The sequence below is a fragment of the Chionomys nivalis genome, chromosome X (genome assembly GCF_950005125.1).
Source record: "Chionomys nivalis chromosome X, mChiNiv1.1, whole genome shotgun sequence".
In the NCBI taxonomy this organism is placed as follows: domain Eukaryota; kingdom Metazoa; phylum Chordata; class Mammalia; order Rodentia; family Cricetidae; genus Chionomys; species Chionomys nivalis.
The window spans coordinates 113,457,329-113,479,791 of NC_080112.1; the positions used below are offsets into that span (position 1 = coordinate 113,457,329).

General features: G+C 37.4%; 1 protein-coding gene across 4 annotated transcripts in view; it reads right to left on the minus strand.

Annotated features, from left to right (window-relative positions):
• Positions 1 to 5,933: 5,933 nt before the first annotated feature.
• The window catches only part of Xiap (X-linked inhibitor of apoptosis), a 42,039-nt gene continuing 25,509 nt past the window's right edge, over positions 5,934 to 22,463 (minus strand). For all 4 annotated transcript variants that reach the window (XM_057759874.1, XM_057759873.1, XM_057759876.1 and 1 more), the window contains 4 exons: positions 22,303 to 22,381; positions 21,273 to 21,315; positions 18,998 to 19,198; positions 5,934 to 11,067 (listed from right to left, as the gene is read on the minus strand). In XM_057759874.1, the coding sequence (XP_057615857.1) occupies positions 10,874 to 11,067; positions 18,998 to 19,198; positions 21,273 to 21,315; positions 22,303 to 22,381 (517 nt within the window). In that variant the 3' untranslated portion in view covers positions 5,934 to 10,873. The remainder of the gene's footprint in view (positions 11,068 to 18,997; positions 19,199 to 21,272; positions 21,316 to 22,302; positions 22,382 to 22,463) is intronic.

A 22,463-nucleotide genomic window follows, 5' to 3' on the forward strand; every position in this document is an offset into this window, starting at 1 on the left:
TTTCTATATGCTGAACAATAATTAACTCAGTGTTCAGTGATGACCTACTAATGGACTAGGTAGTGTCCTCAGCACTGGGGACACAGAGACTATAGAGAGATAAGCAGTAACATCCTTCCAATGTTTGCCTTGTTGATGTAATTACAGAGTTCTTTTTCCTTTTTTTTTCTTTGGTGCTAGGGATGGAACTTAGTGCCTCAAACACATTAGGTAAGCCCTTTGCCACTGACCTACTTACCTTCAGCCCCCACTTCCAAACTCTTTTTGTTTGCTCTTACACAGTCTCACTATGTAGACTAGTCTGGGCTCGAATTCCTGATCCTCAAAAGGGTGTCATCACCAATGTCAACCCTCCCAGTTGAAATTAGATACATACTTACATATTTTGGATTTGTAGAGTCATTTTATCAATTTAAGTTTAATCACTTAGATGGGTGAAGGTTTAAATTAAACATGGCAGATTAAGGACTCCACATACCCATTTATGCACCTATAATTTTGTGGCTTGATACCATATGACTAGCCAGGTCTTGTCATGAAAAAAACAAAACAAAACAAAAACCAAAAAAATCCTGGATTTGGATGCATACATGTCAGACAGCAAGGCAGTCGATTCAAAACAGACAAAACAAAACAAAAACAAAAACAAATCCTGGATTTGGATGCATACATGTCAGACAGCGAGGCAGTCGATTTAGCTAATTCATGCCATACATTAGCTAGAAACAGCTTTACTACCTATAAGAACAGCTTGACTGGTGATTCACCATATGATTTAGGTGAGTCATGTAACCTCTATGTCTAGGGCTCCTCGACTGTAAATTACATAGATAGTACAAATATAAGGAATGAGACGCACAATGGCAGGGTATTAAGAGTACCAGACTAACCAAGTAAGGGCTCTTGGGTGGCTGAGATGACTCAGGGGGTAAAGGTACTTGCAGCCAAGCTTGACCACTTGAGTACAAGTCCTGGATCGCACATGGTGGAAGTAGAGACTAATTCCCCCAAGCTGTCCTCTGACATCCACATGGGTTCTGTGGCATGCATACCCACATACGAATGAAATAAATGAATAAATGCAACAGGAGTAAAGGCTCTTGTGACTTTGCCTCTATTTACCTGCATGAGTTAGGCAAGTTACCTAACTTCCCTGTGGCCTTTGCACTACTTTCAAAATTATAAATAACTGTTCATTTCAGGGGGAAGTTGTAAAATGAAGTAGGTAAAGCACATTGAAAATTATCAAGAGATCCTGTGAGGACACAAATGATCACGCCTAAATGTTTTACATATTCTCATGATCATATGTTAGAAAAGTGATTTGACTCCCCCAAATTCTTACGTGAGGGGTCACTACTGGCTTGCTGCTCTTGTTATAGTTCTGGGAATTGAACCCAGGGCCTCAAAGCTGCTAGGCAAAGTGCTCTATCATTGAGCTATGTCCCTACCTCCCTATGTGAAGGTCAATTGAATGTCATGATTTTTTTTTTGTTTTTTCGAGACAGGGTTTCTCTGTGGTTTTTGAGCCTGTCCTGGAACTAACTCTTGTAGATCAGGCTGGTCTCGAACTCACAGAGATCCGCCTGCCTCTGCCTCCCAAGTGCTGGGATTAAAGGCGTGTGCCACCACCGCCCGGCTTGAATGTCATGATTTAAGAACATAATTTTTTATGATTTTAGGGAGCAACAATTTCCCCCAACCACCCCACCCAGCCATTACAGATTCTTGTGATTTAAGCGCAACACATGACCATGCAAAGAGAAAATAGATGTAAAGCGTTTTGAGAGCTATGAAAATGGCCACGAACACATTTTATCATCCTAGACCCCTGATTAATCAGGCACTGGTCCTCCACTGCTTCATTTTGTGTCAAACTAACCTGTAATTAGTTCAATACACTCTAATTAGAGGACGGATCCCTCAGGCTCAATGAGGGTTTATTCCTTTTAACTCTCTTTCATGTACAATTTTTCACATGGCCTTCACAATCACACAAGGCAGGAGGAACAGGCATGGTTATACCCATGTCTGAATATCTTTTTGTTATGCTCATTTAATGTAAGTGAAAAAAATACTGGTTTATAACTACTGTTAGCACTTGTCTTTTCCACCAAGCCTTACAGCTCACATAAAATATAACATATCTGAACAGTTTAGAGCAGAAAGCTAAGAAGTAGAGCATATTCATTTTAATAACCAAATAAAATATAGTTGAAAGAAAAACAGGTTTTTCCAGATGTGTTAGGACATACTCTTAATGATTAACACAAACATTTGCTAATTTTTTACCAAGAAAGCCATGATCCATGTTTGAATATTCTAAGAAATAAAATTTTAGAAAGTTTTTCCCCATTTCAGAAGATTAATTAAAAAAAAGACAAAAGATTTTATGGGGGTGGGATTTGGAGTCTCTTCTTTTAATAGCAATTCCTTGGAAACATCAATTGCTTTTCACACGCTCTCAAGTATTCCATTCTTTCTTTTGCCTCAAGACAATTGTTACTGATCTTGAAGCACAGCCTAATTTCTCACAAAGCAAGCTCCAGTATTTAATGAGGAAAAAACATTTTTGATGCTTTAGACAAAAATGTAACTCTGTATAAAAACTCCTAGTAATAATCATCTAGTAATGTACTAAAGCTAAGGAATGACTCTTGTGCTCGAGCACAAAGGCAGACACACATACACGAGAAATGGATATACAATGAAAGTTTATTTCTAAAATGTACATTGGGAAGGGGACTGGAGAGATGGCTCAATTAAGAGCATTGCCTCCCCTTCAAGAGGACCCAAGTTCAATTCCCAGTCCTCCGAAGGCAGCTCATAACTGAACTCCAATTCCAGGGGATCTGGCACTCTCACAGAAAAATACATGCAGGCAAAACACCAATGTACATAAAAATAAATAAATCTTAAAAGATAATATATATTGGTAATTTTAAGTGTAAAATACGTATTTGGGGCAGTAGGTGTAGAGTTTGGTGATAGATATAAAGTGAATCTCTAGGTTTGATCCTGGGAAATGCTGACTTTATCTATCTAAATACATACATACATACATACATATTGACAGTAAAAGTTGCTGCAATGAGATTTTGAAAGGCAGACATTGTGGTGCATGTATGCCTGCAATCCCTGTTGGCCAGCCTGAGCTTCATTGGATCCTGTCTCAGGAAGAAACTGGGTTTAGAGCAATAGCACTGATTCAATTCACAGTATCTCAATTAGTTATATTTTAGATTTTCCTCACTTTAAATTCTTCAGTGGAAAGAACAAAATAATGAAAATCTGATTCTCCTGGATTCTTATTTATTTATTTATTTGAAACCAGTATTCTTCCAATATCTATACAGGGGCTTAAGGTTAACTAGTATAGGCCCGTTCAAAAGATGTTCTGTGCTGTTGTCATTAATTATGAACCATTACATTGTCCTGGAAATCTACAAACGAAGACAACATACTAAACTGTCATCTAGCCTTATACCTATTTACACAACTTATTATCTACAGAAGCCTGAGACCTCTTATCTGCTTTCTTTGGTGCCACACTTGAAATATTTCAAAACTGGAAAAGAATCAGAACTGTTAATTATTATGAATTAGAAAGGCCGACTCCTTCCAACTCTGAAATTCTTTCCATCCAAATCAACGGCTCTCATTTCACTGAAGTGTTGGCTTTGTAGAAGTGCAGCGCTGTTCTGTACAATCTCAGCCGGTTGCTGTCACCCTCCAGCACCTACAGCTGAGCTTCCAAATCCTTTTTTAACTCTTTCATTGCTTGATCAAAGGCTAGTTCTATAAAATCATATTTGTGTGTGACACATGTGTGCGTACACACACACACGTGCCCTAGTACGAATGGGGAAGTCAGAGGAAAACACGCAGTTTTTCTTCTGCCCTATGGGTTCTGAGGATCAGTCAAGTCATCAGGCTTGTCGTGCCTTTTACCTGGTCAACCATCTCGCCAGCCCTTGACCAGGGTAGCACAATAAACAATTTAGGATCATTCTGAACTTAGTACTGAGTTACAATATTTTCATTTCCAAGTTCAAATATATGCTGTATGCAGAAGAACATTTTTTAAAAAGGGAGTATAGGTGGTTCATGCCTGCACTCTCAGTATTTATGAGGCCAAGGCAAAGGGACTTCTGAGTTTAAATCCAGCTGGGACTAGAGATTAAGAACCTACCTCAAAGCCGGATGTGCTGGTAAGTCTTCTGTTTGTTTTTTGATAATGTCAATGATTTTTGACAGGGATAATACTGTCAAAGATTAACCAGTCTCTACACAGATGGCCTGAAATACCTCTTTTTGAAAACAGGTCTCACGTATCCTCATTTGGCCTTGAACTCCCCACGTCTTTGCTTTCCACTTGCTTGGTTTAAGAGCATGTGCCATCACACCTGCCTGGAATATAATTCTTCATTTAAGAACCTGTATTGTGGATTAGAAGGCCAATAGTCACTTGAAATAGCTACTTGTGAATTTCTGCCTAGGGAACCTATATCAGACCAAATTGCTCTCACATTTTGAAACTGACTAGAATGTACCCTAACTCACAAAAATCCCTCATTGCTGCCTGCTTCAATGGGGCAGTGGTTTTTAGATTCCTTACTACTTGCTTGTTGAACTTTGGTTTTACAGTGACAGTATGATCTTTGAACACAAACAAGCTACTCTGTGAGGCGAGTGATGTTAACTATGTATTTTAAAAATTTATTTATTGTGTATACAGTGTTCTGTCTGCATGTATGCCTGCAGACCAGAAGAGGGCGCCAGATCTCGTTACAGATGGTTGTGATCTGCCACGTAGTTGCTGGGAATTGAACTCAGGACCTCTGGAAGCATAGTCAGTACTCTTAACCATTAAGCCATCTTTCCAGCCACAACTATTAACATTTTAATTTTTTGTGGTGTTGGAGGTTAAACCTAGGTTCTCATGTATGCTAGGCAGGTGCTATGCCACTAAGCTACATTATTTTAACAAACTTTTAAAAAGATTCATTACCATTTTGTGGTTTTTTGAAGACAGTTTCTGTGTAGCCCTGGCTGTCCTGGAACTCACATATGCACCACCACCGCCTGGCTCATTACTTTTTTTTTTCATTGATTTTACTGAGCTATAAAATTTTCACTGCTCCCCTTCCTTCCTACCTCTCCCCTCCCCTTCAACCCTCTCCCATGGTCCCCATGCTCCCAGTTTATTTAGATCTTGTCTTTTTCTACTTCCCATGTAGATTAGATCCATGTATGTCTCTCTTAGGGTCCTCACTGTTGTCTTAGGTTCTCTGGGATTGTGATTTGTAGGCCGATTTTCTTTGCTTTATATTTAAAACCCACTTATGAGTGAAAACATATAATTGTCTGAGTTTGGGTTACCTCACTCAATATGTTTTCCAGATCCATTCATTTCCCTGAATATTTCAAGATGTCATTATTTTTCTCTGCTGTGTAGTACTCCATTGAATAAATGTACCATATTTTCCTTATCCATTCTTTGGTCAAGAGGCATTTATGTTGTATCCAGGTTCTGGTTATGACAAACAATGCTGCTATGAGCATAGCTGAGCACATGTGCTTGTGGTATAATTGCTGGCTCATTACTTTTAACTATGTGTACAATGTATCTCGAAGAGGACTATGTGTCTGTGTGGTTGTGTGGTTCCGTGGGTAAGGGTAGTTGCTGACAAGCCTGCTGACCTGAGTTCAGTCTACCTTAGTTGGTAGAACTTAGCATGCATGAAGTACTGCATTTAATCCTCAATATTACATATATTAGCACTAGTGAAGTAGGGAAGGAAGGACCAGACGTTCAAGGTTAATCATCCATATACTGAGTTTAAGGCCAACAGCCTGCGTTGATACATGAAATCCTGTCTCAACAAGCAAAATCAAATACAAAGAAGATATCATTTTAAAGAATAGTGCTTTATTGAATAAGTCTTATTCACAGAAAAATAAGCTTTAATCTACAACAAATGACAGATTATAGGGCAGAAAGCAATTTTCATAAATTTCCATACTGAAAGGTATCCTTTAAATGAAAAGAAGCCATAAAATTATATTCACAAATATAGTATTCTGTCTCAAAATGCTTAACATAATTCTTCACAACACTAACAAAACAAAAGAATTGGTCATTCTGTCAGGTGAAGTACAATAACAAAAATGCAAAACCAGAAACAACATTAAAGTCATTATTAACATCAAATTTAAAATGCAAGCCTGTTGGTAAGTACTGACAAAGTGATAAGATAAACTTAGACAGTAATCTTAAATGCTACACGAGTGATACATAAGCACATAGTAAATGTCAAAGACCTGTACTCACAGCTATAAACTTCAGCCTCCAAATAGGAACATCCCCACTTAAACATTAATATTATTCAATTTATATTAGGGATTGTCCTACTGTAACAACTGTAAAGCACCACTTACTGTGCAGTGAAAATTAGAGCAGAGTGGAACTGTTGAAAAATAAACATCTGAGACTTTCCAAGACAGGTAGTTGCTGTGGTGCAGAGATTTTCAACTTCAAATTATGTCCCAGTAAAGGGACTTACTTCTATGATAAAATAAGGGTGGTGGTGGTGCGAAGAGGCTACTCTCTAAGGTAATTTCTAGCTCTGATGGTCTGTGATGTTATTATGTAAGGAAGAAATCTATGTTGTGCTGAATGTTTCGGAGATAAACTGAAATATTACGATGGGAATAAGTATTTCCATTAGAAAAACTCAACTGAATTTAGTAAGAATATTTTTCTAGTTTTTGAAAAAATGAATTTAAATATTTTAAAGGATTGATCTATTTATTTATTGCAACTTTTAGCTTCATTATAAGAAGCACCCAGAGAAATGAGTAATAGTGACTAAAAGTTAATGAGTCACTTAAGATTTAAAGATTATTTCATGCGTATATGTGCGTGTTTATGTGTACATACATGTAGGTGCCCATTTCAGTCAGAAGAGGGCACCAGATAGCCTGTAGCTGGAGCTGCAGTTGTGAGTCACCATGTGGGTACTGGTAACTGAACCTTGGTCCTCTGCAGAAGCAGCAAGTACTCTTAGTGGTTATCTTTCCAGGCTGTCTTTTAAGCTTTAGTCCAAGGTCCTCCATCAAAGCAAAACCAGAGAAGGTCTAGGCTTGCCGGGCAGTGGGGGTGCATAGCTATAATCCCAGCACTCAGAGAGGCACACAGGCAGATCTCTGTGAGTTCAAGGTCAGCCTGATCTACAGAGTGAGTTCCAGGACAGCCAGAGCTGTTACACAGAGAAATCCTGTCTTGGAAATAAAAAGTTTTAGCATGGGAGTTAAACTTACGGCTTATAAGATATGTTCTTCTTGAGTTGAGTTCCATCATCTTGGAGAAGATGGTAAAGGTAACATTCTCATCTTACAGATGGCTATTTTTTTTCTCTTTTGCGTATGTGCCTAGGTGCAGGTGGAATACCTGCTATGATGCATGTGTGGAGGTTTGTGTGTTGGTGGGCCCTCACATTCCTACCATGTTTAACAGTGACTCTTTTCTAATGCCCAAGCCAAATTAGCTGACCTTGAACTTCTGGACATTCTGCTATCTGCTTCCTGTTTTGTGTAAGCATTCTATGATTACAGATGTTTGGGCTATTTCACCCAGTTTTTATGTGGGTTTTGGAGATTTGAACTCAGGCTGTGAAGCCTATATGGCCAGCTCATTTCTTCACTGATAGCTATCTTTTTAAAAAGAGAAGATATGACTAAAATGCTATGGGCCAAATATTTCTCCATTTTCTTATTTCTTTAATAGCAATGATATACAATCTATTTCATTTCTCCTCTTCTCTTATTCAGTACCTAGGCAGTCAGAAGTAAAACAATGATTTAGGTTTAATAAGAGCAATACATGCAGCTAATGCTGGAGTGGTAATTTCCATTTAGAGAGCTCAAGATATAAATTTTACCTACTGAAATTAAAACAGAAAAATACACATTTTAAATACCAAAATAACAAAATGCCATAACATAGCCACATTATATTCACTTACTACAGTCACCTCACCTCTACCCCTAACCAAAGGAAGAGGCAAAATCTAGCAGGAAAGGGAATACTAAGCCATTAATCAAATAAACTCTATTTATTTAATAAATGCCAAACACTCACAAAAGTTTTGATCAACACAGTAAATTACAAATAAAATTAGCTATTTATTACAAAATAACATCAAATTTCAAATGACTAGTATGTAGTAAAATAGGTGGTTACTTCAAAATCCTAGAGTGAACTTTATACAGAAAAGAACACCAACACTCAGGGGTGATTTGGATCTGGCTATATTTTGACCTTCCAAGTGAGCAATTTTTGCACAGCTATATTGGAAAGGATCCAGTGGTTTTTTTTCCTAGTATGAGCTCAGACTAACTCTGGTAAGCCTCCAACAATTTGATTAGAATTGGAGCGCTGTGATTTTAAGAACCTGAAGCAACAGCATTTTCTAAACAATTCTTAAAATAAACCTGTTAGTGCATCAGCTTCACGAATTCAATTTTGCAACTCATGAAGACAAAAAAAAAAAAAAAAAAAAGAGGTTTTGCTTAACTCTCAGCACACAAGTTTTAAAAGGGGAGTTTTAAATAAACTGAGGCTCCCAGAACATGAAAAGCCTTATTCAAAAACAATTCAGTCCTTGAATCCTTGGCTAACAACTAGATTAAACAAACTACCTACGTGACTTGTACCTGAAGAGTCTTAGAAAATTTTTCTTAAAATTAACACTTTTCACCTTTAATCCCAGCACTCAGAAGGCAGAGGCAGGCGGATCTTTGTGAGTTGTAGACTCTACAAGAGCTAGTTCCAGGACAGGCTCCAAAGCCACAGAGAAACCCTGTCTCGAAAAACCAAAACAACAACAACAAAAAAAACTTTTATTCCCTTGTAGAATGCTTTAAATGTAAATTTAAATTTAAAACTTAGTCAATTTAGATCAAGCTCAACTTAATGACTACATAACTGAACCTAAGTAGGAGACAATACAAAGAACTAAGGATTTTCATGAAAAAAGAAATGAGAAAAAAGGGTAGTCATTTACTTAATTCTGTTAATTTCTATTTAAATTTGCAATTAAAATGACATCACTTACCATAGTGGTCAACAGAGGTTAGGAGAACCTAACAATACTCTTTCTCTTAGAAAATACAACAAAAAGTATAAATTGTAACAGTTTCACTCTCAAACTGTTCTCTGTAGTAAAATAGACCAGTCTCTATAAGAGGTCTTATCATGATAATTATTTAAGGCAAATCCTGTGTTCTATGAAGCATTTTAGCTTGATTTTATTCTTACTGACTCTTACATAAGTTGTTAAATCATATTTAAACAACTACTCTTGTCAGTATGCTACAGTTTCCAAGAGGTTTTAAGGATCTTGAGAAAATAGTTTTAAAAATATTTACTACCATTACTAGTCAAGAAACAAACAAACATAAAACAATCAGAGACTTAACATTCTGTACTATATACATCTTAATCATCCTAACAGTAAAAACTCACATGAAACGAAACTTTCAGGACACAAAATGACATGAGAATCTCAACATGAAAAGCTGTCACTAAAACTACAAGCAGCATACAAACATGCTTCTACTTTTACCTACATAAGCAGACAGATGTTTAAAATACTGGGTTAACAAAGATCTTTTAGTAAAGTGACTTAGGCAGGCTTAAATTAGCAAGGATTAAGGATGAATCCTTACTAATTAATTGGAAGATCTGAGACATATTTTATATTTCATTTTACAAAATCAGAAATATTTATCTTGAAAAAAGATAAGACATGGTCTACCTGTCAGAAAACTACCACTCAGAAGTATTTTTCATCCACAAAGCAGGTAAAACAAAAACATTTAAATTTCACATTGGCACCAGAAAATTAACTGGCCTGCTTTCTTGGATTAGAAAAACTAAAACTGAGCGATAAGTAGTTTTGCAGACGTTTGAACATGCCTAAGCCTTTAAATCAGTAAAATATTTTCTAAAAATTATGATTATATAAAAGTAATACATAGTTATATAAACTTCAAACAGAATAAAAAAAAAGAAGGGCACCTATAAGCCCCTCTAAGACCCATGCCCCCACCCCCTCAAGAAAAAAAAACATATTTAAGAGTGTGATGCATATCTTTCCAAATCTTTTTTGTCCTGTACAGATACAAAATTCACACACCTTGATTTGACTCAAACTATACATAGTGTTTTGCCATTTGTATTTTACACTTACTGTATCTTTGTTGTCTTTCCATGTTAGTATATGCTAGTTAGATAGTAGTCTATCATTTAATATCTTTTGGGAGATGGCAAAATCACTTTTAAAAAAGCATTCATACAAGTACATTTATAATTTTGAAAGGAAACAGACAAAATCCTAAAACACAGACAAACATCTAAAAACAATGTTTATCCTCCCACCAGTGTGAAACAGTTCTTCCCTGTTCACAATAAACAAATGAAGTGATTGGGCAGATTAACTGAAATCTCCCTGCTTATACAGAACACCCCATTTATTAAGCTTATCTGAAAGGAATGAAAAAATGCAGGTGATTAATTCACTTACACATAAAAATCAAACCAGTATACTACAAATACACAAGGTAAAATGTTATAATATTAAATGCTTCTTTGTCTAAGGTTTCAATTGAGTAAAATACTGGATAAACAATATGGCTAATAGCCTAAAAGATCTAGAAATTCAAAGTTTAGACTGCAACAGTGCTGTTAACATTTGTTTCCACTCGGGAGCAGATGCTAATGGAATGCAATGCTGATTACTTAAAGTTTGCTCACATCACATATTCAATTAGAGTAAGAAGAACATAACATGCCTACTGTGGCTCTGAATTAAGACATAAAAATTTTTTGCTTGAACGTAATGATTGTGTAGCACATGGGACATTTGTCGACTGCTTCGGCACATTGTTTACAAGTGACCAGATGTCCACAAGGAACAAAAACTACAGCAATATTTCTATCCATGCAGATTTTGCAAAGCTTCTCCTCTTGTAGGCGCCTTAGCTGCTCTTCTGTACTAATGTCTGCACAAAGAGAAAAACAACATATACTCGTTTTTTGGGTTTGTTGTTTAAATTCATTGAAAAGCACCCCCTCCTGTGTGCTAGACACTCAAGTCTTGGGAGACATGAAAATGACTCACACATGGCACACATTGTTAAGTAGTTTGTACGCTAGTGGGAGACGTTGTGAGCTACATCTAGAGAGTAAGTACAAAGTATAAAGTAGTCAGCGCTATAATAAAGTTCCATGCAAAGTGCTCTGGGGCAAGATGAACAAATTTTTCTGTCCAACTGGTTAAGGGAGGCATGGTGAGAAGGAGGGCAATGGTGGATTGACAATTGAGTACAGGCAACAATTTGCCATGCAGAAAAGCAAGAAAGTAGTAAAAGTAACAAGTTATCTGAAGGGCATTGGTAATTCCAGAAAGGGATCCATTTGATGGACACTCCTCCAGTTGACCAAATAGGACTTGGTGCTTATATGTGAGGGCTAAAGAGAGGAGGGGACTGGAGAGATGGCTCAGTAGTGAAAATCACTGACTGCTCTTCCAGAGGTTCTGAGTTCAATTCCCAGGACCCACATGGCGGCTCACAACTGTCTGTAATTCCAGTTTCAGGAGACCTGACACCCATGGCAAATCATCAATGCACAGAAAACAAAAATAATTTTTTAAAAACCCAATACTACAATTTCTCTCTTAAAAAAAAAAAGAGGAACTAAAGTTGGGCCTACTAATGTGTCAAGGAGACACTGATAATTACTGGAAATGTAAAAGGAGGTAGAGGCTTTACATTTGCAGGTATATTTGAGATGTTAGCAAGGTTTCCAAAAACCTTAACATACATACAATACTGAAGTAGCTGCATGGTTAACTTTTGCCAAAACTGATTTTGTGAAAGTCTAACAAATATGCCATAAAACTGTGATTGTAGTTATAGATAACAGCATCAACAATCAACAGTAATAGAGCATAAATATTATGAGCTAGGCACTACAAATAAATACATATTTTAACTATCTTTGTAATCACTGTATACTAATGATTTATAAATTTGACCTCAAATGTGTATTGCTTGTTTTTCTTTGGTGTGTGTGGTGGGGTGGCGGGGAGTCAACAGTGTTGGGTATGAAGTTCAGGATATTGTATACCATTCATTGTACCACATTCCTACCTCTTGTGGCATTTTTTTTAAAAGGCAAGTTTTATTTCTCTTTAAAAAAATTTATTTTAGCCGGGCGGTGGTGGCGCACGCCTTTAATCCCAGCACTTGGGAGGCAGAGGCAGGCGGATCTCTGTGAGTTCGAGACCAGCCTGGTCTACAAGAGTTAGTTCCAGGACAGGCTCCAAAGCCACAGAGAAACCCTGTCTCGAAAAACCAAAAAAAAAAAAAAAAAAAAAAAAAAAAAAAAAAAAAAAAAATTTATTTTAGCCAGGCGGTGGTGGCGCACGCCTTTAATCCCAGCACTCGGGAGGCAGAGGCGGGCGGATTTCTGTGAGTTGGAGGCCAGCCTGGTCTACAAGAGCTAGTTCCAGGACAGGAACCAAAAGCTACCGAGAAACCCTGTCTCGAAAATCCAAAAGAAAAAAAATTATTTTATTTATTTATATTTGTGATGAGGGTGTGTACATTGTAGCACATATATGAAAGCCAGAGTACAACTTTTCAAGATAGGTTCCAGGATCAAACTCAAGTCAGGTCTTCAGGCTTGGAAACAAGTGCCTTTATCTGCTGAACAACCACACTATCCCTGCTAGGTTCATCTACTAACTCTAAAACTTCTAATGGTAGCGACACTGGCACATGGGAACTATGTGTGTGTGTGTGTGTGTATACACAAAGCATTTCCCTATTCAACTATGTAGTTCCCTTAAAAACAAGTTAGGTGTAGTGGAGCACCTCTTTAATCCCAGCACTTGGGAGGCAGAGGCAGGCAGATCTCTGTTTGAGGTCAGCCTTGTCTATAGGGTGAATTCTAGGACAGTAAGAGGTGTTAACAGAGAGAAACCGTGTCCTGAAAAACCAAAAACCAACAAACAAACAAGCCAAAAAACCAACAAAACCAAAATGAAACAAACAAAAACAGGGTCTCACTATGTAGCCTGGTTGGCACAGACTCAGAGATCTGCCTGCCTCTGCTGCATGAATGCTGGGATTAAAGGTTTGTGCTGCATGCCTGGCATCACTTCTTTTTAAGACACTTAATGTCCTAAAGGGTACAATATTTATAAAACATGTTTGAAAAGCAATAGTTTAATTTCATCCAAGTACTTCTTGAACACTTGGGCAGTGCGTATACAATGGATATATATGCACTTTAGGCATCTAATATCAGACATGTAGAGAACATAACAGGAAACTGAGACACTGAATGTACAGGAGTTACCTAGAAGGACACACTTTGAAAGTCAGAGCAATTAGAGGAAGTGCTCTAGGTGACAGAAATGACTGAATTGTGCTCTAAGTAACAGAACATGTGACTTGTAAGAACATAGGTAAAAACTGGTCACTGAATCTGAAAAAAAAGAGACCAGGTACAAACGGCTAGCAAGAACCGACTTAAAGATATGGCAAAGCATCCAAGAGTTGGGACTTGATTCTGAGGGTCCCGAGAGCTGGTGAGTTCTAAACCAGAGAAGCACTGTCACATTAGAGCTCCAGAGAAGTTTTCTCTGGGTAGGAAGGGAACAAAGTATTGTTTTAATCTCTTTTTCTTTTAAAATTTAATTTTTATGTGTACTTGCATTTTGCTTGTATGTGCACCTGTGTGAGCATGTCGGATCATCTGGAACTGGAGTTAGAGACAGTTGTGAGCTGCTATGTGAGTATGAGCTGCTATGTGAGTACCAGGAATTAAACCCAGGTCCTCTGGAAGAGCTCTTAACATTGAGCTATTTCTCCAGCCCCTCTAGTCTCTTCTCAAGAAACAACCTTCTATACTCAATGAAATTTATGGGCTCTGATTGAAAATATGCCTTACCTATCCTGGCATGTATAAGATCCTGTGTTTGATCACCAAGACCAATTCTCCAGAGTGGTTGTATAATACAACAGTATGAACATATATAACACTACTATAATCACACAAAAGGTTAAGATAGTCATTTATGTGGTGCTGGGAATCAAACCCAGTCTCCAGGTATATTAGGCAATTACTCTAACACTGAGATATATCCCCAGTTATAAAATGGTAAATTTGATGTGCACTTTACAACTAAAAAATAATTCCTGGCAACAGTTTATCTGCTGTATTTTTGCTCACTGAAATCATAGAGGCATAATACAACCTAGGTTGTTTTTTTGTTATTTGTTTTTGTTTTGTCTTTGAGATAGCGTCTCATGTATCCCAGGCTGACCTCAAACTCACTTAGCAAAACATATGACCTTGAACTCCGGACCCTCCTGTTTGTACTTCCCAAACTCTGGGATTAACGGCCCCAGTTTATTCTGTGCTGGGGATGGAATCCTGGGCTATCCACATGGTACACAAGCTCTCTATCAAGTTAGCTATATCCTGAGACTACCCCTTTCCTTCTGAGGCAGTCTTGCTATGTAGCCTAAAATGGTCAACAATGCCAGTTCTTTTTAGCTTCTAGAGTACTGGGATTATAATGCCCAGGAATTAATATTCATTTTGGGTTTTATTGTGATTCTGTTTTACAAACCCAATGGAATGAACTCAAAGAATGATATGATCAGTCACATATTGAAAATGCCCTATTAGCAATTTATCATTGGAAACCGCTTCATACCAAAAAGGTGACTATTGTGCTCTACAACCTTGTCTACTGCATCCTTTTGTTATTGTTTCTGAATCAGGGTCTCTCTAAGGAGCTCTGTCTATTATGGAACTTGCTATATCAGGCTGGCCTTGAACTCAGAGGTCTACCTGCCTCTGCCTCCTGAGTATTAGGATTAAAAGCCTGTGTCACTACACTCAAGGCTCTCTCCTTGTATTTTCCACAAGGCACCCTTTGAGATGAGGATGTCCTGGTACATAACAATAAAGGCTTGGTATCTAGATAACATGTGGTGACACTTTCTAATATTTTTAGTATGTTATTTCAAACTTTGAGACATGGTCTTGTTATGTTGCTCAGACTGGCCTTAAACTCTTAGGCTCAATGATCCTACCACCTTAGCCTCTAAAGCAGCTGAGAATATATGCTGGGACTACTATGTCTCCTTTAGGAACTTGTATTTTCCATCTATTTTAAAATATGTGTGTGTGCATATATGTACATTTGTGCAGGTGCTTGTGGAAACCACAAGAGGGTGTCAGATACCCTGGCTCTGGAGTTACAGGTGGTTGCAAACCACCCAACATAGATGCTGGGAACAAATCTGTGTCCTCTGCAAAAGTATTATAATTTTTAAAATCACTGAGCCATCTCTCTAGTACCTTTTATGTATTTTTAAAATTTCCCCCCTCGTGTATTAAAACAGAACAAAATGCATGTGTGCCTTTCCTTCCTTATCATGAGCCAGCGGCCTGATTGCTTTTTGCCATGCCTTCCCAAGGACTTTCAGAATCTATAGATTACTGGCTGAGAAAGAAAGGGTAACAAAGTCAGGTACAACTCCAAGAGAAGACACTGGAGAAGAATCATGGTCATCCATCAATCCTATCAGATGGAGTTGAGCATTTTAACCTCTAGAGACTTGGTCATGTTTATACTGGGTTCTGATTTGCTTTTCTGTTTCATATAAACTAATTGTTTTTTCAATAATAAAATACGTAAGACCTTAAAAAAAACTATGTGTGTACATGCATCTATATTTGTGTAGCTGGTGTATGCCTGTGTAATTAAGTGTGCTTGTTTGTGTACATGAAGGGTAGAGACTTATGTTAGTTATCTTTCTCAATTGTTCCACATTATTTTTTGAGGCAGATCTCTGACCCTAGAGTTCACCAACTGGCTCGACGGAGGACCTGTTTGTCTCTCTTCCTCACTCCCCCAGTGTTTGGGTTACAGGTGCACACCACATCTGGTTTTTACGTTCGTCTGGAGATCCGAACATAGGACCTCATGTTTACAGAGCAGTAGTTTATCCACTTAGCTGCTACCCCATTTCAGTAATCTTTAAAAACTTAAGTTTATTTCAACATTAATATATTTTCTTTTGCTGATGTTTTCAACAGTTCTTACTATGCAGCAAGGCTAGCCTAAAACTAATTACCCTATTGCCTCTCCCTCTGAATACGGAAATTATAAGTGTGGCTCACCATCTGGCTTTCTCTATGAAATACACAATATTAGGATATATTTTAATCTAAAGCCTACTTCATAGCATGACCCCCTCATGATTTCACATATGAAAAGTTGCAAAAAACTTTAAAACAAAACTGTTTAAATTACAAAACTTAAATTCTACACACAATAAAAGCCTCTGTTGTTCTTTCTCTAAAATACTCTAACCACAAAACAGTGGTGATGCATACATTTAACCTTGACACTTGGAAAGCAGAAGCAGGCAGATAGAGATCTGTGAGTTAGAGGCCAGCATGGTCTACAAAGCGAGTTCCAGCACAGTCAGGGCTGTTACAAAGTGAGAGCCCATCTCAAACAATCAAAAAAATTACTTTAACTCATACTTTTAAAATCAAGGCTGGGAATATTTGTCTAGTATGCACAAGGTCCTAGGCTCAATCCCATGTACCTCATAAACTGGGTAATGTTGCCTGCCTGTACTTCCACAACTTTGGGAAGTGAAGGCAGGAGGAACAGAAATTCAAGGTCATCCTCAGCTACTAATAGTTCAAAACCAGCTTGTGTTAGAGACTCTACCTTAAAAACAAAATTAAAGTATGATTCCTGTATAAGATCTTCCAAGATTAGGTCAGTAAACATCCTGCCATGTAATGGGGAGAATCTCATAGGGCCCCACTCTTCCCTGAGAATTCCTACACAGTTAATGGTTATTGGAGACATTTTATTTAATCTTACTGTCACTGAAAAATTACCCATTAAAAAAAACAAGGTGAAGGGCACCTGAGGCTGACTTCTTGCCTTTACAATTATTTGCACACACATGCATATGCACACACATGAGCATACACACACACACACACACACACACACACACAAACCATGTGCTCCTAATTGGGTCACAAAGGGTGGGTGGGGGCATGAAATAGCAGATTAGTTGAAGGAATGGGGGATAAATACAAGTACATGTACAAAAACATCATGAAACCTATCATTATATATAATTAATATATGCAATTGAGGTATTTAAAAATAAAATGAAGAAACTGGAGAATCTTACTTAGATCTTTATTAAAATGGATCAAGTGTAGACATGTTTTAAGAAACTGGAGAAAAGAGGGGTGTAAAATTGGTAGAGTACCTTCTTAAAATGTACCAGGCCCTGAGCTTACCTTAGAGCACTAAAAATAAGGAAGGGTGTTAAAGCCAACTAGGTTTCTGATGCTTTAGAGAATTAGTTTATTTTGTCAAGTGTGATAAGAATGTGAGATGGGCTGAATATTTGTGTTCCTAACATTCATATGCTACAGCCTTAATGTTCTACATAGTGATGGTCAGAAGAAGGGCTTTAGGTAGTAATGTGTTATTGAACAGTGTTTTGGTAAACCAGAAAGCATGTATTTGTTCCAGAAGATCAGAAGTGAACTGAAAAAATCCTATCATCTAGTGATGTTTCAGCCAGCCTAATGTTTTGGGATAATGCTGATATTAACTAACCTCCTGGGTCATATGAAAACATAGCATATAATTAAAACATGATAATGAAGAGAAGAAAACCAGCCGGGCGGTGGTGGCTCACACCTTTAATCCCAGCACTAGGAGGGTAGAGACAAGCAGATTTCTCTGAGTTCGAGGCCAGCCTGGTCTACAAAGTGAGTTCTAGGGCAGCCTGGGCTGTTACACAGAGAAACCCTGTCTTGAAAAAAAAGAAAAAAGAAAAAAACCCAACAATTATGCTACTGGTTTCTGTATTACCTTGCATACTTTATTATTAGAATATTAGAATATATTCCTTCTATGTTTGTGTAAGTATATTTGATGACATTCATCCATCGATGAGATTGTTTAACAATGCATTTCTCGAACCTATCTCCACTGTTAAGCAATGCATCAATACAATTAGGTGTATATTAACTCATGAGCATGAGAACTCCTGGGGGAAATAACATTCTTGTAAGTAGAGGAAGAAAGACCTGACGTTATACACACTACTTTGGGAAGGCAACTATCTGCAAAAAGACCTAGATTTTATTTTAGACTTCTCAGTCTGTGAGAAACAAATGCATTTTGTTATAGTAGCTTGAGAAACACAGCACTGAGTGCATACTTAAAAAATACCCTTGAATATATAGTGAAGTATCTGTAGACAATGATACACAGGATGTCTTATATTGACTTTGAAGTGCTATGGTCAAAAAGATAGGAGAAGAGGATCAAGATGGGGAAGAGTTGCTTATTATTGAAGCTAATTTATCGTTCTTTTTACTTCTGTGTATGTTTGAAATTTATTGTAATAAAAATTAAAACTGTTTATTTCATGGAGATTTTTTTCATTTTTCTTTTTTTATTCCTTTTTTTAATCAAAGAATCTTTTTTATTTTACATACCAATCCCAGTTCCTTCTCCCACAGCCTTCCTTGAACCCCACCCTCAATCCACTGTTCAGAAAGGGTGAGGCCTCCTCATGGGGATAGTATAAAAAAAAAAAAGAAATGAATGGGTTGCAAAGTTGTTATTTTTCCTTCAAAAAATAAACAATGTACCAGGTGGTGGCGGCACACACCTTTAATGCCAGCACTTGGGAGACAGATGAATCTCTGAGTTCGAGGCCAGCCTGGTCTACAGAGTGAGTTGCAGGACAGGCTTCAAAGCTACACAGAGAAACCCTGTCTTGAAAAACCAAAACCAAAAAAACAACCCCCCCCCCCAAATCAAACAAACAAACGAACCCCAATCCATACCTTTCTGCAATGAAGTCTGACTTGATTCATCCTGTGTATTATCTTTCTGAGCACTCATTAGATCTGCAATCAGAACCTCAAGTGATAGATAGCTGCTCCCAGATGTTTGGATTTTTTCTTCCATTGTTTTCTTAATGTCCCTGAAACTGAATCCCATTCGTATAGCTTCTTGTACCATAGGATTTTGGAAGATGGTATCATCTGAAATCAAAGTTGGATGGAGAAAGAACATAGCAGAAGCAAGTATTTTCATTAACACAAATAAGACCATGCCATCGCTGAGAAGTACTTCACTGGTAGACTGTCTGCTACTATGTGCGTTGCTGAGGCTTTGATTCCCAAAGTTGGAAAGAAAAATGCAAGATAGATTAAAACAGGTAAGAAAAGTATCCAGAGGATGAGGCTGTTGGAAGAGTGATTGCCTGGTATACATGCAGTCCTGGCATTAAATCTCCAGCAAAACTTCAACCTGGTATGGTAGTGTGGGTCTGTGTCCCAAGAAATGACAAAGTAGAAGTAGGAGGACTAGGAGATCAAGGCCATATTCAGTCATCTACCAAATTCAAGCCCAGTCTAGGATACACTAGATCCTGTCTCAAAATAAAGCAAAACAATAAAGAATGATGTACTCAATACATGAAACTATATATAGACACAGAAGATGATTCTACATATAGGAAAATGTTTTAAGAAAAAAAAACTTGCATTTGTCAGGGCCCAGCAGTAGGAAAATGGAGAATGACTGATGCAGGGTAGGTATACAAATAGTGATGGTACAACATCAGGGAATAAGGACTCACCAGGTACTCCAAATTAAACTTTCTATTTCTGAAACATACTGCCTCAATTGAAAAATAAAATCTAAAAATACAAAACAAAAACAACACCAGAGCTGGATATCATAGTACATATCTTTAATTTCAGCACTCTGAAGGCAGAGGCAGGAAGGTGTCTGGGGTTTGGAGGCCAGCCAGGCCTTCATAATGAGTTCCAGTGCAGCCATGTTTTTTAAACAGAGAAACCCTGTTCCATAACACCAACAAAACACCATCAAAAACCCATAAATAACCCACCAAAACTTAGATCTACAATGTGCTATGGGATTTAGAAGATCTTGTTTACAGTTCTAGATCTATTAATAATTTATAATGTCACATGCCTTTAATCCCAGCACTCAGGAGGCAGAGACAGGCAGATCTCTGAGTTTGTGGCCAGTCTGGTCTACAGAGTGAGTTCCAGGACAGCCAGGAATACACATAGAAGAACCCTGTCTTGGAAAAAAAATCCAAAATAACAACAACAAAAATATATAATGTGGCTGTGAGTAGAGCATATAACCTCCTTGTTTCTTCGGTTGAAAAGTAGGAATAACTGCTAGAGCTGTAGCCCAGAGTACTCATCATTAGAAAGGCTTTGGGCTTAATCACCAGCCTGGAAATACAATAAACACCATCACAGAATCTGCTTTAGCTGTGTGTGGGGTTACTTAAAGACTGAGGCAAAAAGAGAGATCCAGGCCAGTTTGGTCTACACAGTAGACCACTGAGATGACTCAAATGTTAAAAGTACTGGTTTTTCTAGAGGACTTGGGTTCAGTTCTTGAAACTTACATTATAGCTTACAACCATCTATAACTGCAATTCCAGGAGATCTGACATTCTTTTCTTGCTTGGGGGAACCAGGCACGCACATGGTAGACATTTGTGAAGGTTGAACACCCATACACATTAAATGAATGAATAAATAAGTAAATAGATAAATGAATAAATAAATAAATGGAAACAAGTTTTCCTCCCTCCCTAGCTTTTTTAAACCCATGTCATGCAACCCAAACTAGCCACAGATTTAGAATTCCCCTGCTTTAATATCCCAAGTGCTAGGATTATGGATTTAAGCCACAACACCTGGCTTGCTTCCTTCCTTCCTTCTTTCCTTCTCTCTCTCTCTCTCTCTCTCTCTCTCTCTCTCTCTCTCTCTTGTTTTTTTGAGACAGGGTTGCTCTATATAACAGCTTTGGCTGTCCTGGAACTCAGTCTGTAGACCAGGTTGAACTTGAATTCACAGAGATCCACATACCTCTGCCTCCTGAGTGCTGGGATTAAAAGCATGTGCCATCACTGCCCGGCTATACCTGGCTTTCTATTAACATCCTCACTATAGAAACACATGGTATAAAAGTATAAGCACTTCATTAACTTCTGAAATTTACAGTGACCTCATTAAACATACTAATTTGGCCACAAAATTAAAGATTCATTTTAATAAACATATTTACCGATTCTTTTAGTTAGTGAAGGTGTTTTTTCAGCAGTTCTTACCTAAAATAAAATTATGAATGGTAAGAATTCACTTTAGTAGAAAGCAATTATTTCAATTTGAAAAATTACTGAACTTAAAACAAATTGGCTTTATTCTAATTTAAAACATGACTATTCACAAGAACATAGCCTGACAGAACAGAAGAAGTTAGGAATATTTAATTCAACAACACTACAGGCAAGAAGCTGAGGGCCCATGAGATCTAACGACTTCCTGGAGGAGAAACAAATACAAACTAAACTAAAAAACCAGTGGCAGAACTATCATGTTAATTTTAGACTCCCAATCCAGTCCAGGATTCTTCCCACATTTTACTAATGATTTGAGAACCCTTGTCCTATTTATCTATTCAGATATGTTTTACATTTTATTTTGTCCCAGGCCATTGTTTATGATAGCTAGATAAGGTGTAATTGATGTATATATCTCCAGTCCTATTTTTGCAATTTTAAGTACTATGTGCTAAAAGGTAACTAAAGAGATGCCTCAGCTGCTCTTGCAGAAGACCAGAGTTCAGTTCCCAGAATCCGTATTGGGCAACTCACAACTGCCTGTAACTGTAACGCCAGCTCTAGGGATCTGATGCCCTCTTCTGTTTTCCTCAAGTACCTGCACAATACATATAACACATGGTGTACACACGCTTCAGAAGGTCAGCCTGGTCTACAGGGTGAAATGCATTTTTTTTTTTAAAAAAAAGGTAGAAACAATTTGTGAGTTCAAAGTACATTACACAGAATTTCTGAAGGTTAAATGATTTCAGTATTTTAAATTTTTTACACCCATTCTGACCAAGTAATACATTATTTTACCCCAATCTTCTCAAAAATTTGCTTCAGAGTTAAGAATTAGAAGCTTTCTTCAAGTATCTCCACTTTAAAGTTTACTACACATTAATTATGAGTATACCATGCATTTTACTGGAAGAAATTAGAAAAACAAATGGTATAGAATTTGAAGCCATATATACATAATAGGCAACTTACCAAAGATTCCCCAAGCGAATGGGTTAAATGAATATTATTTATATATTCTTGCCCCTTCTCATCCAATAGATATTTACACCTAAAAGATTAAAGAACATTAAACTCTACTAGCTGATAAATCAGTGAAGTATTACTAAAGCCAGTCTCTCTCTGAATTCAAT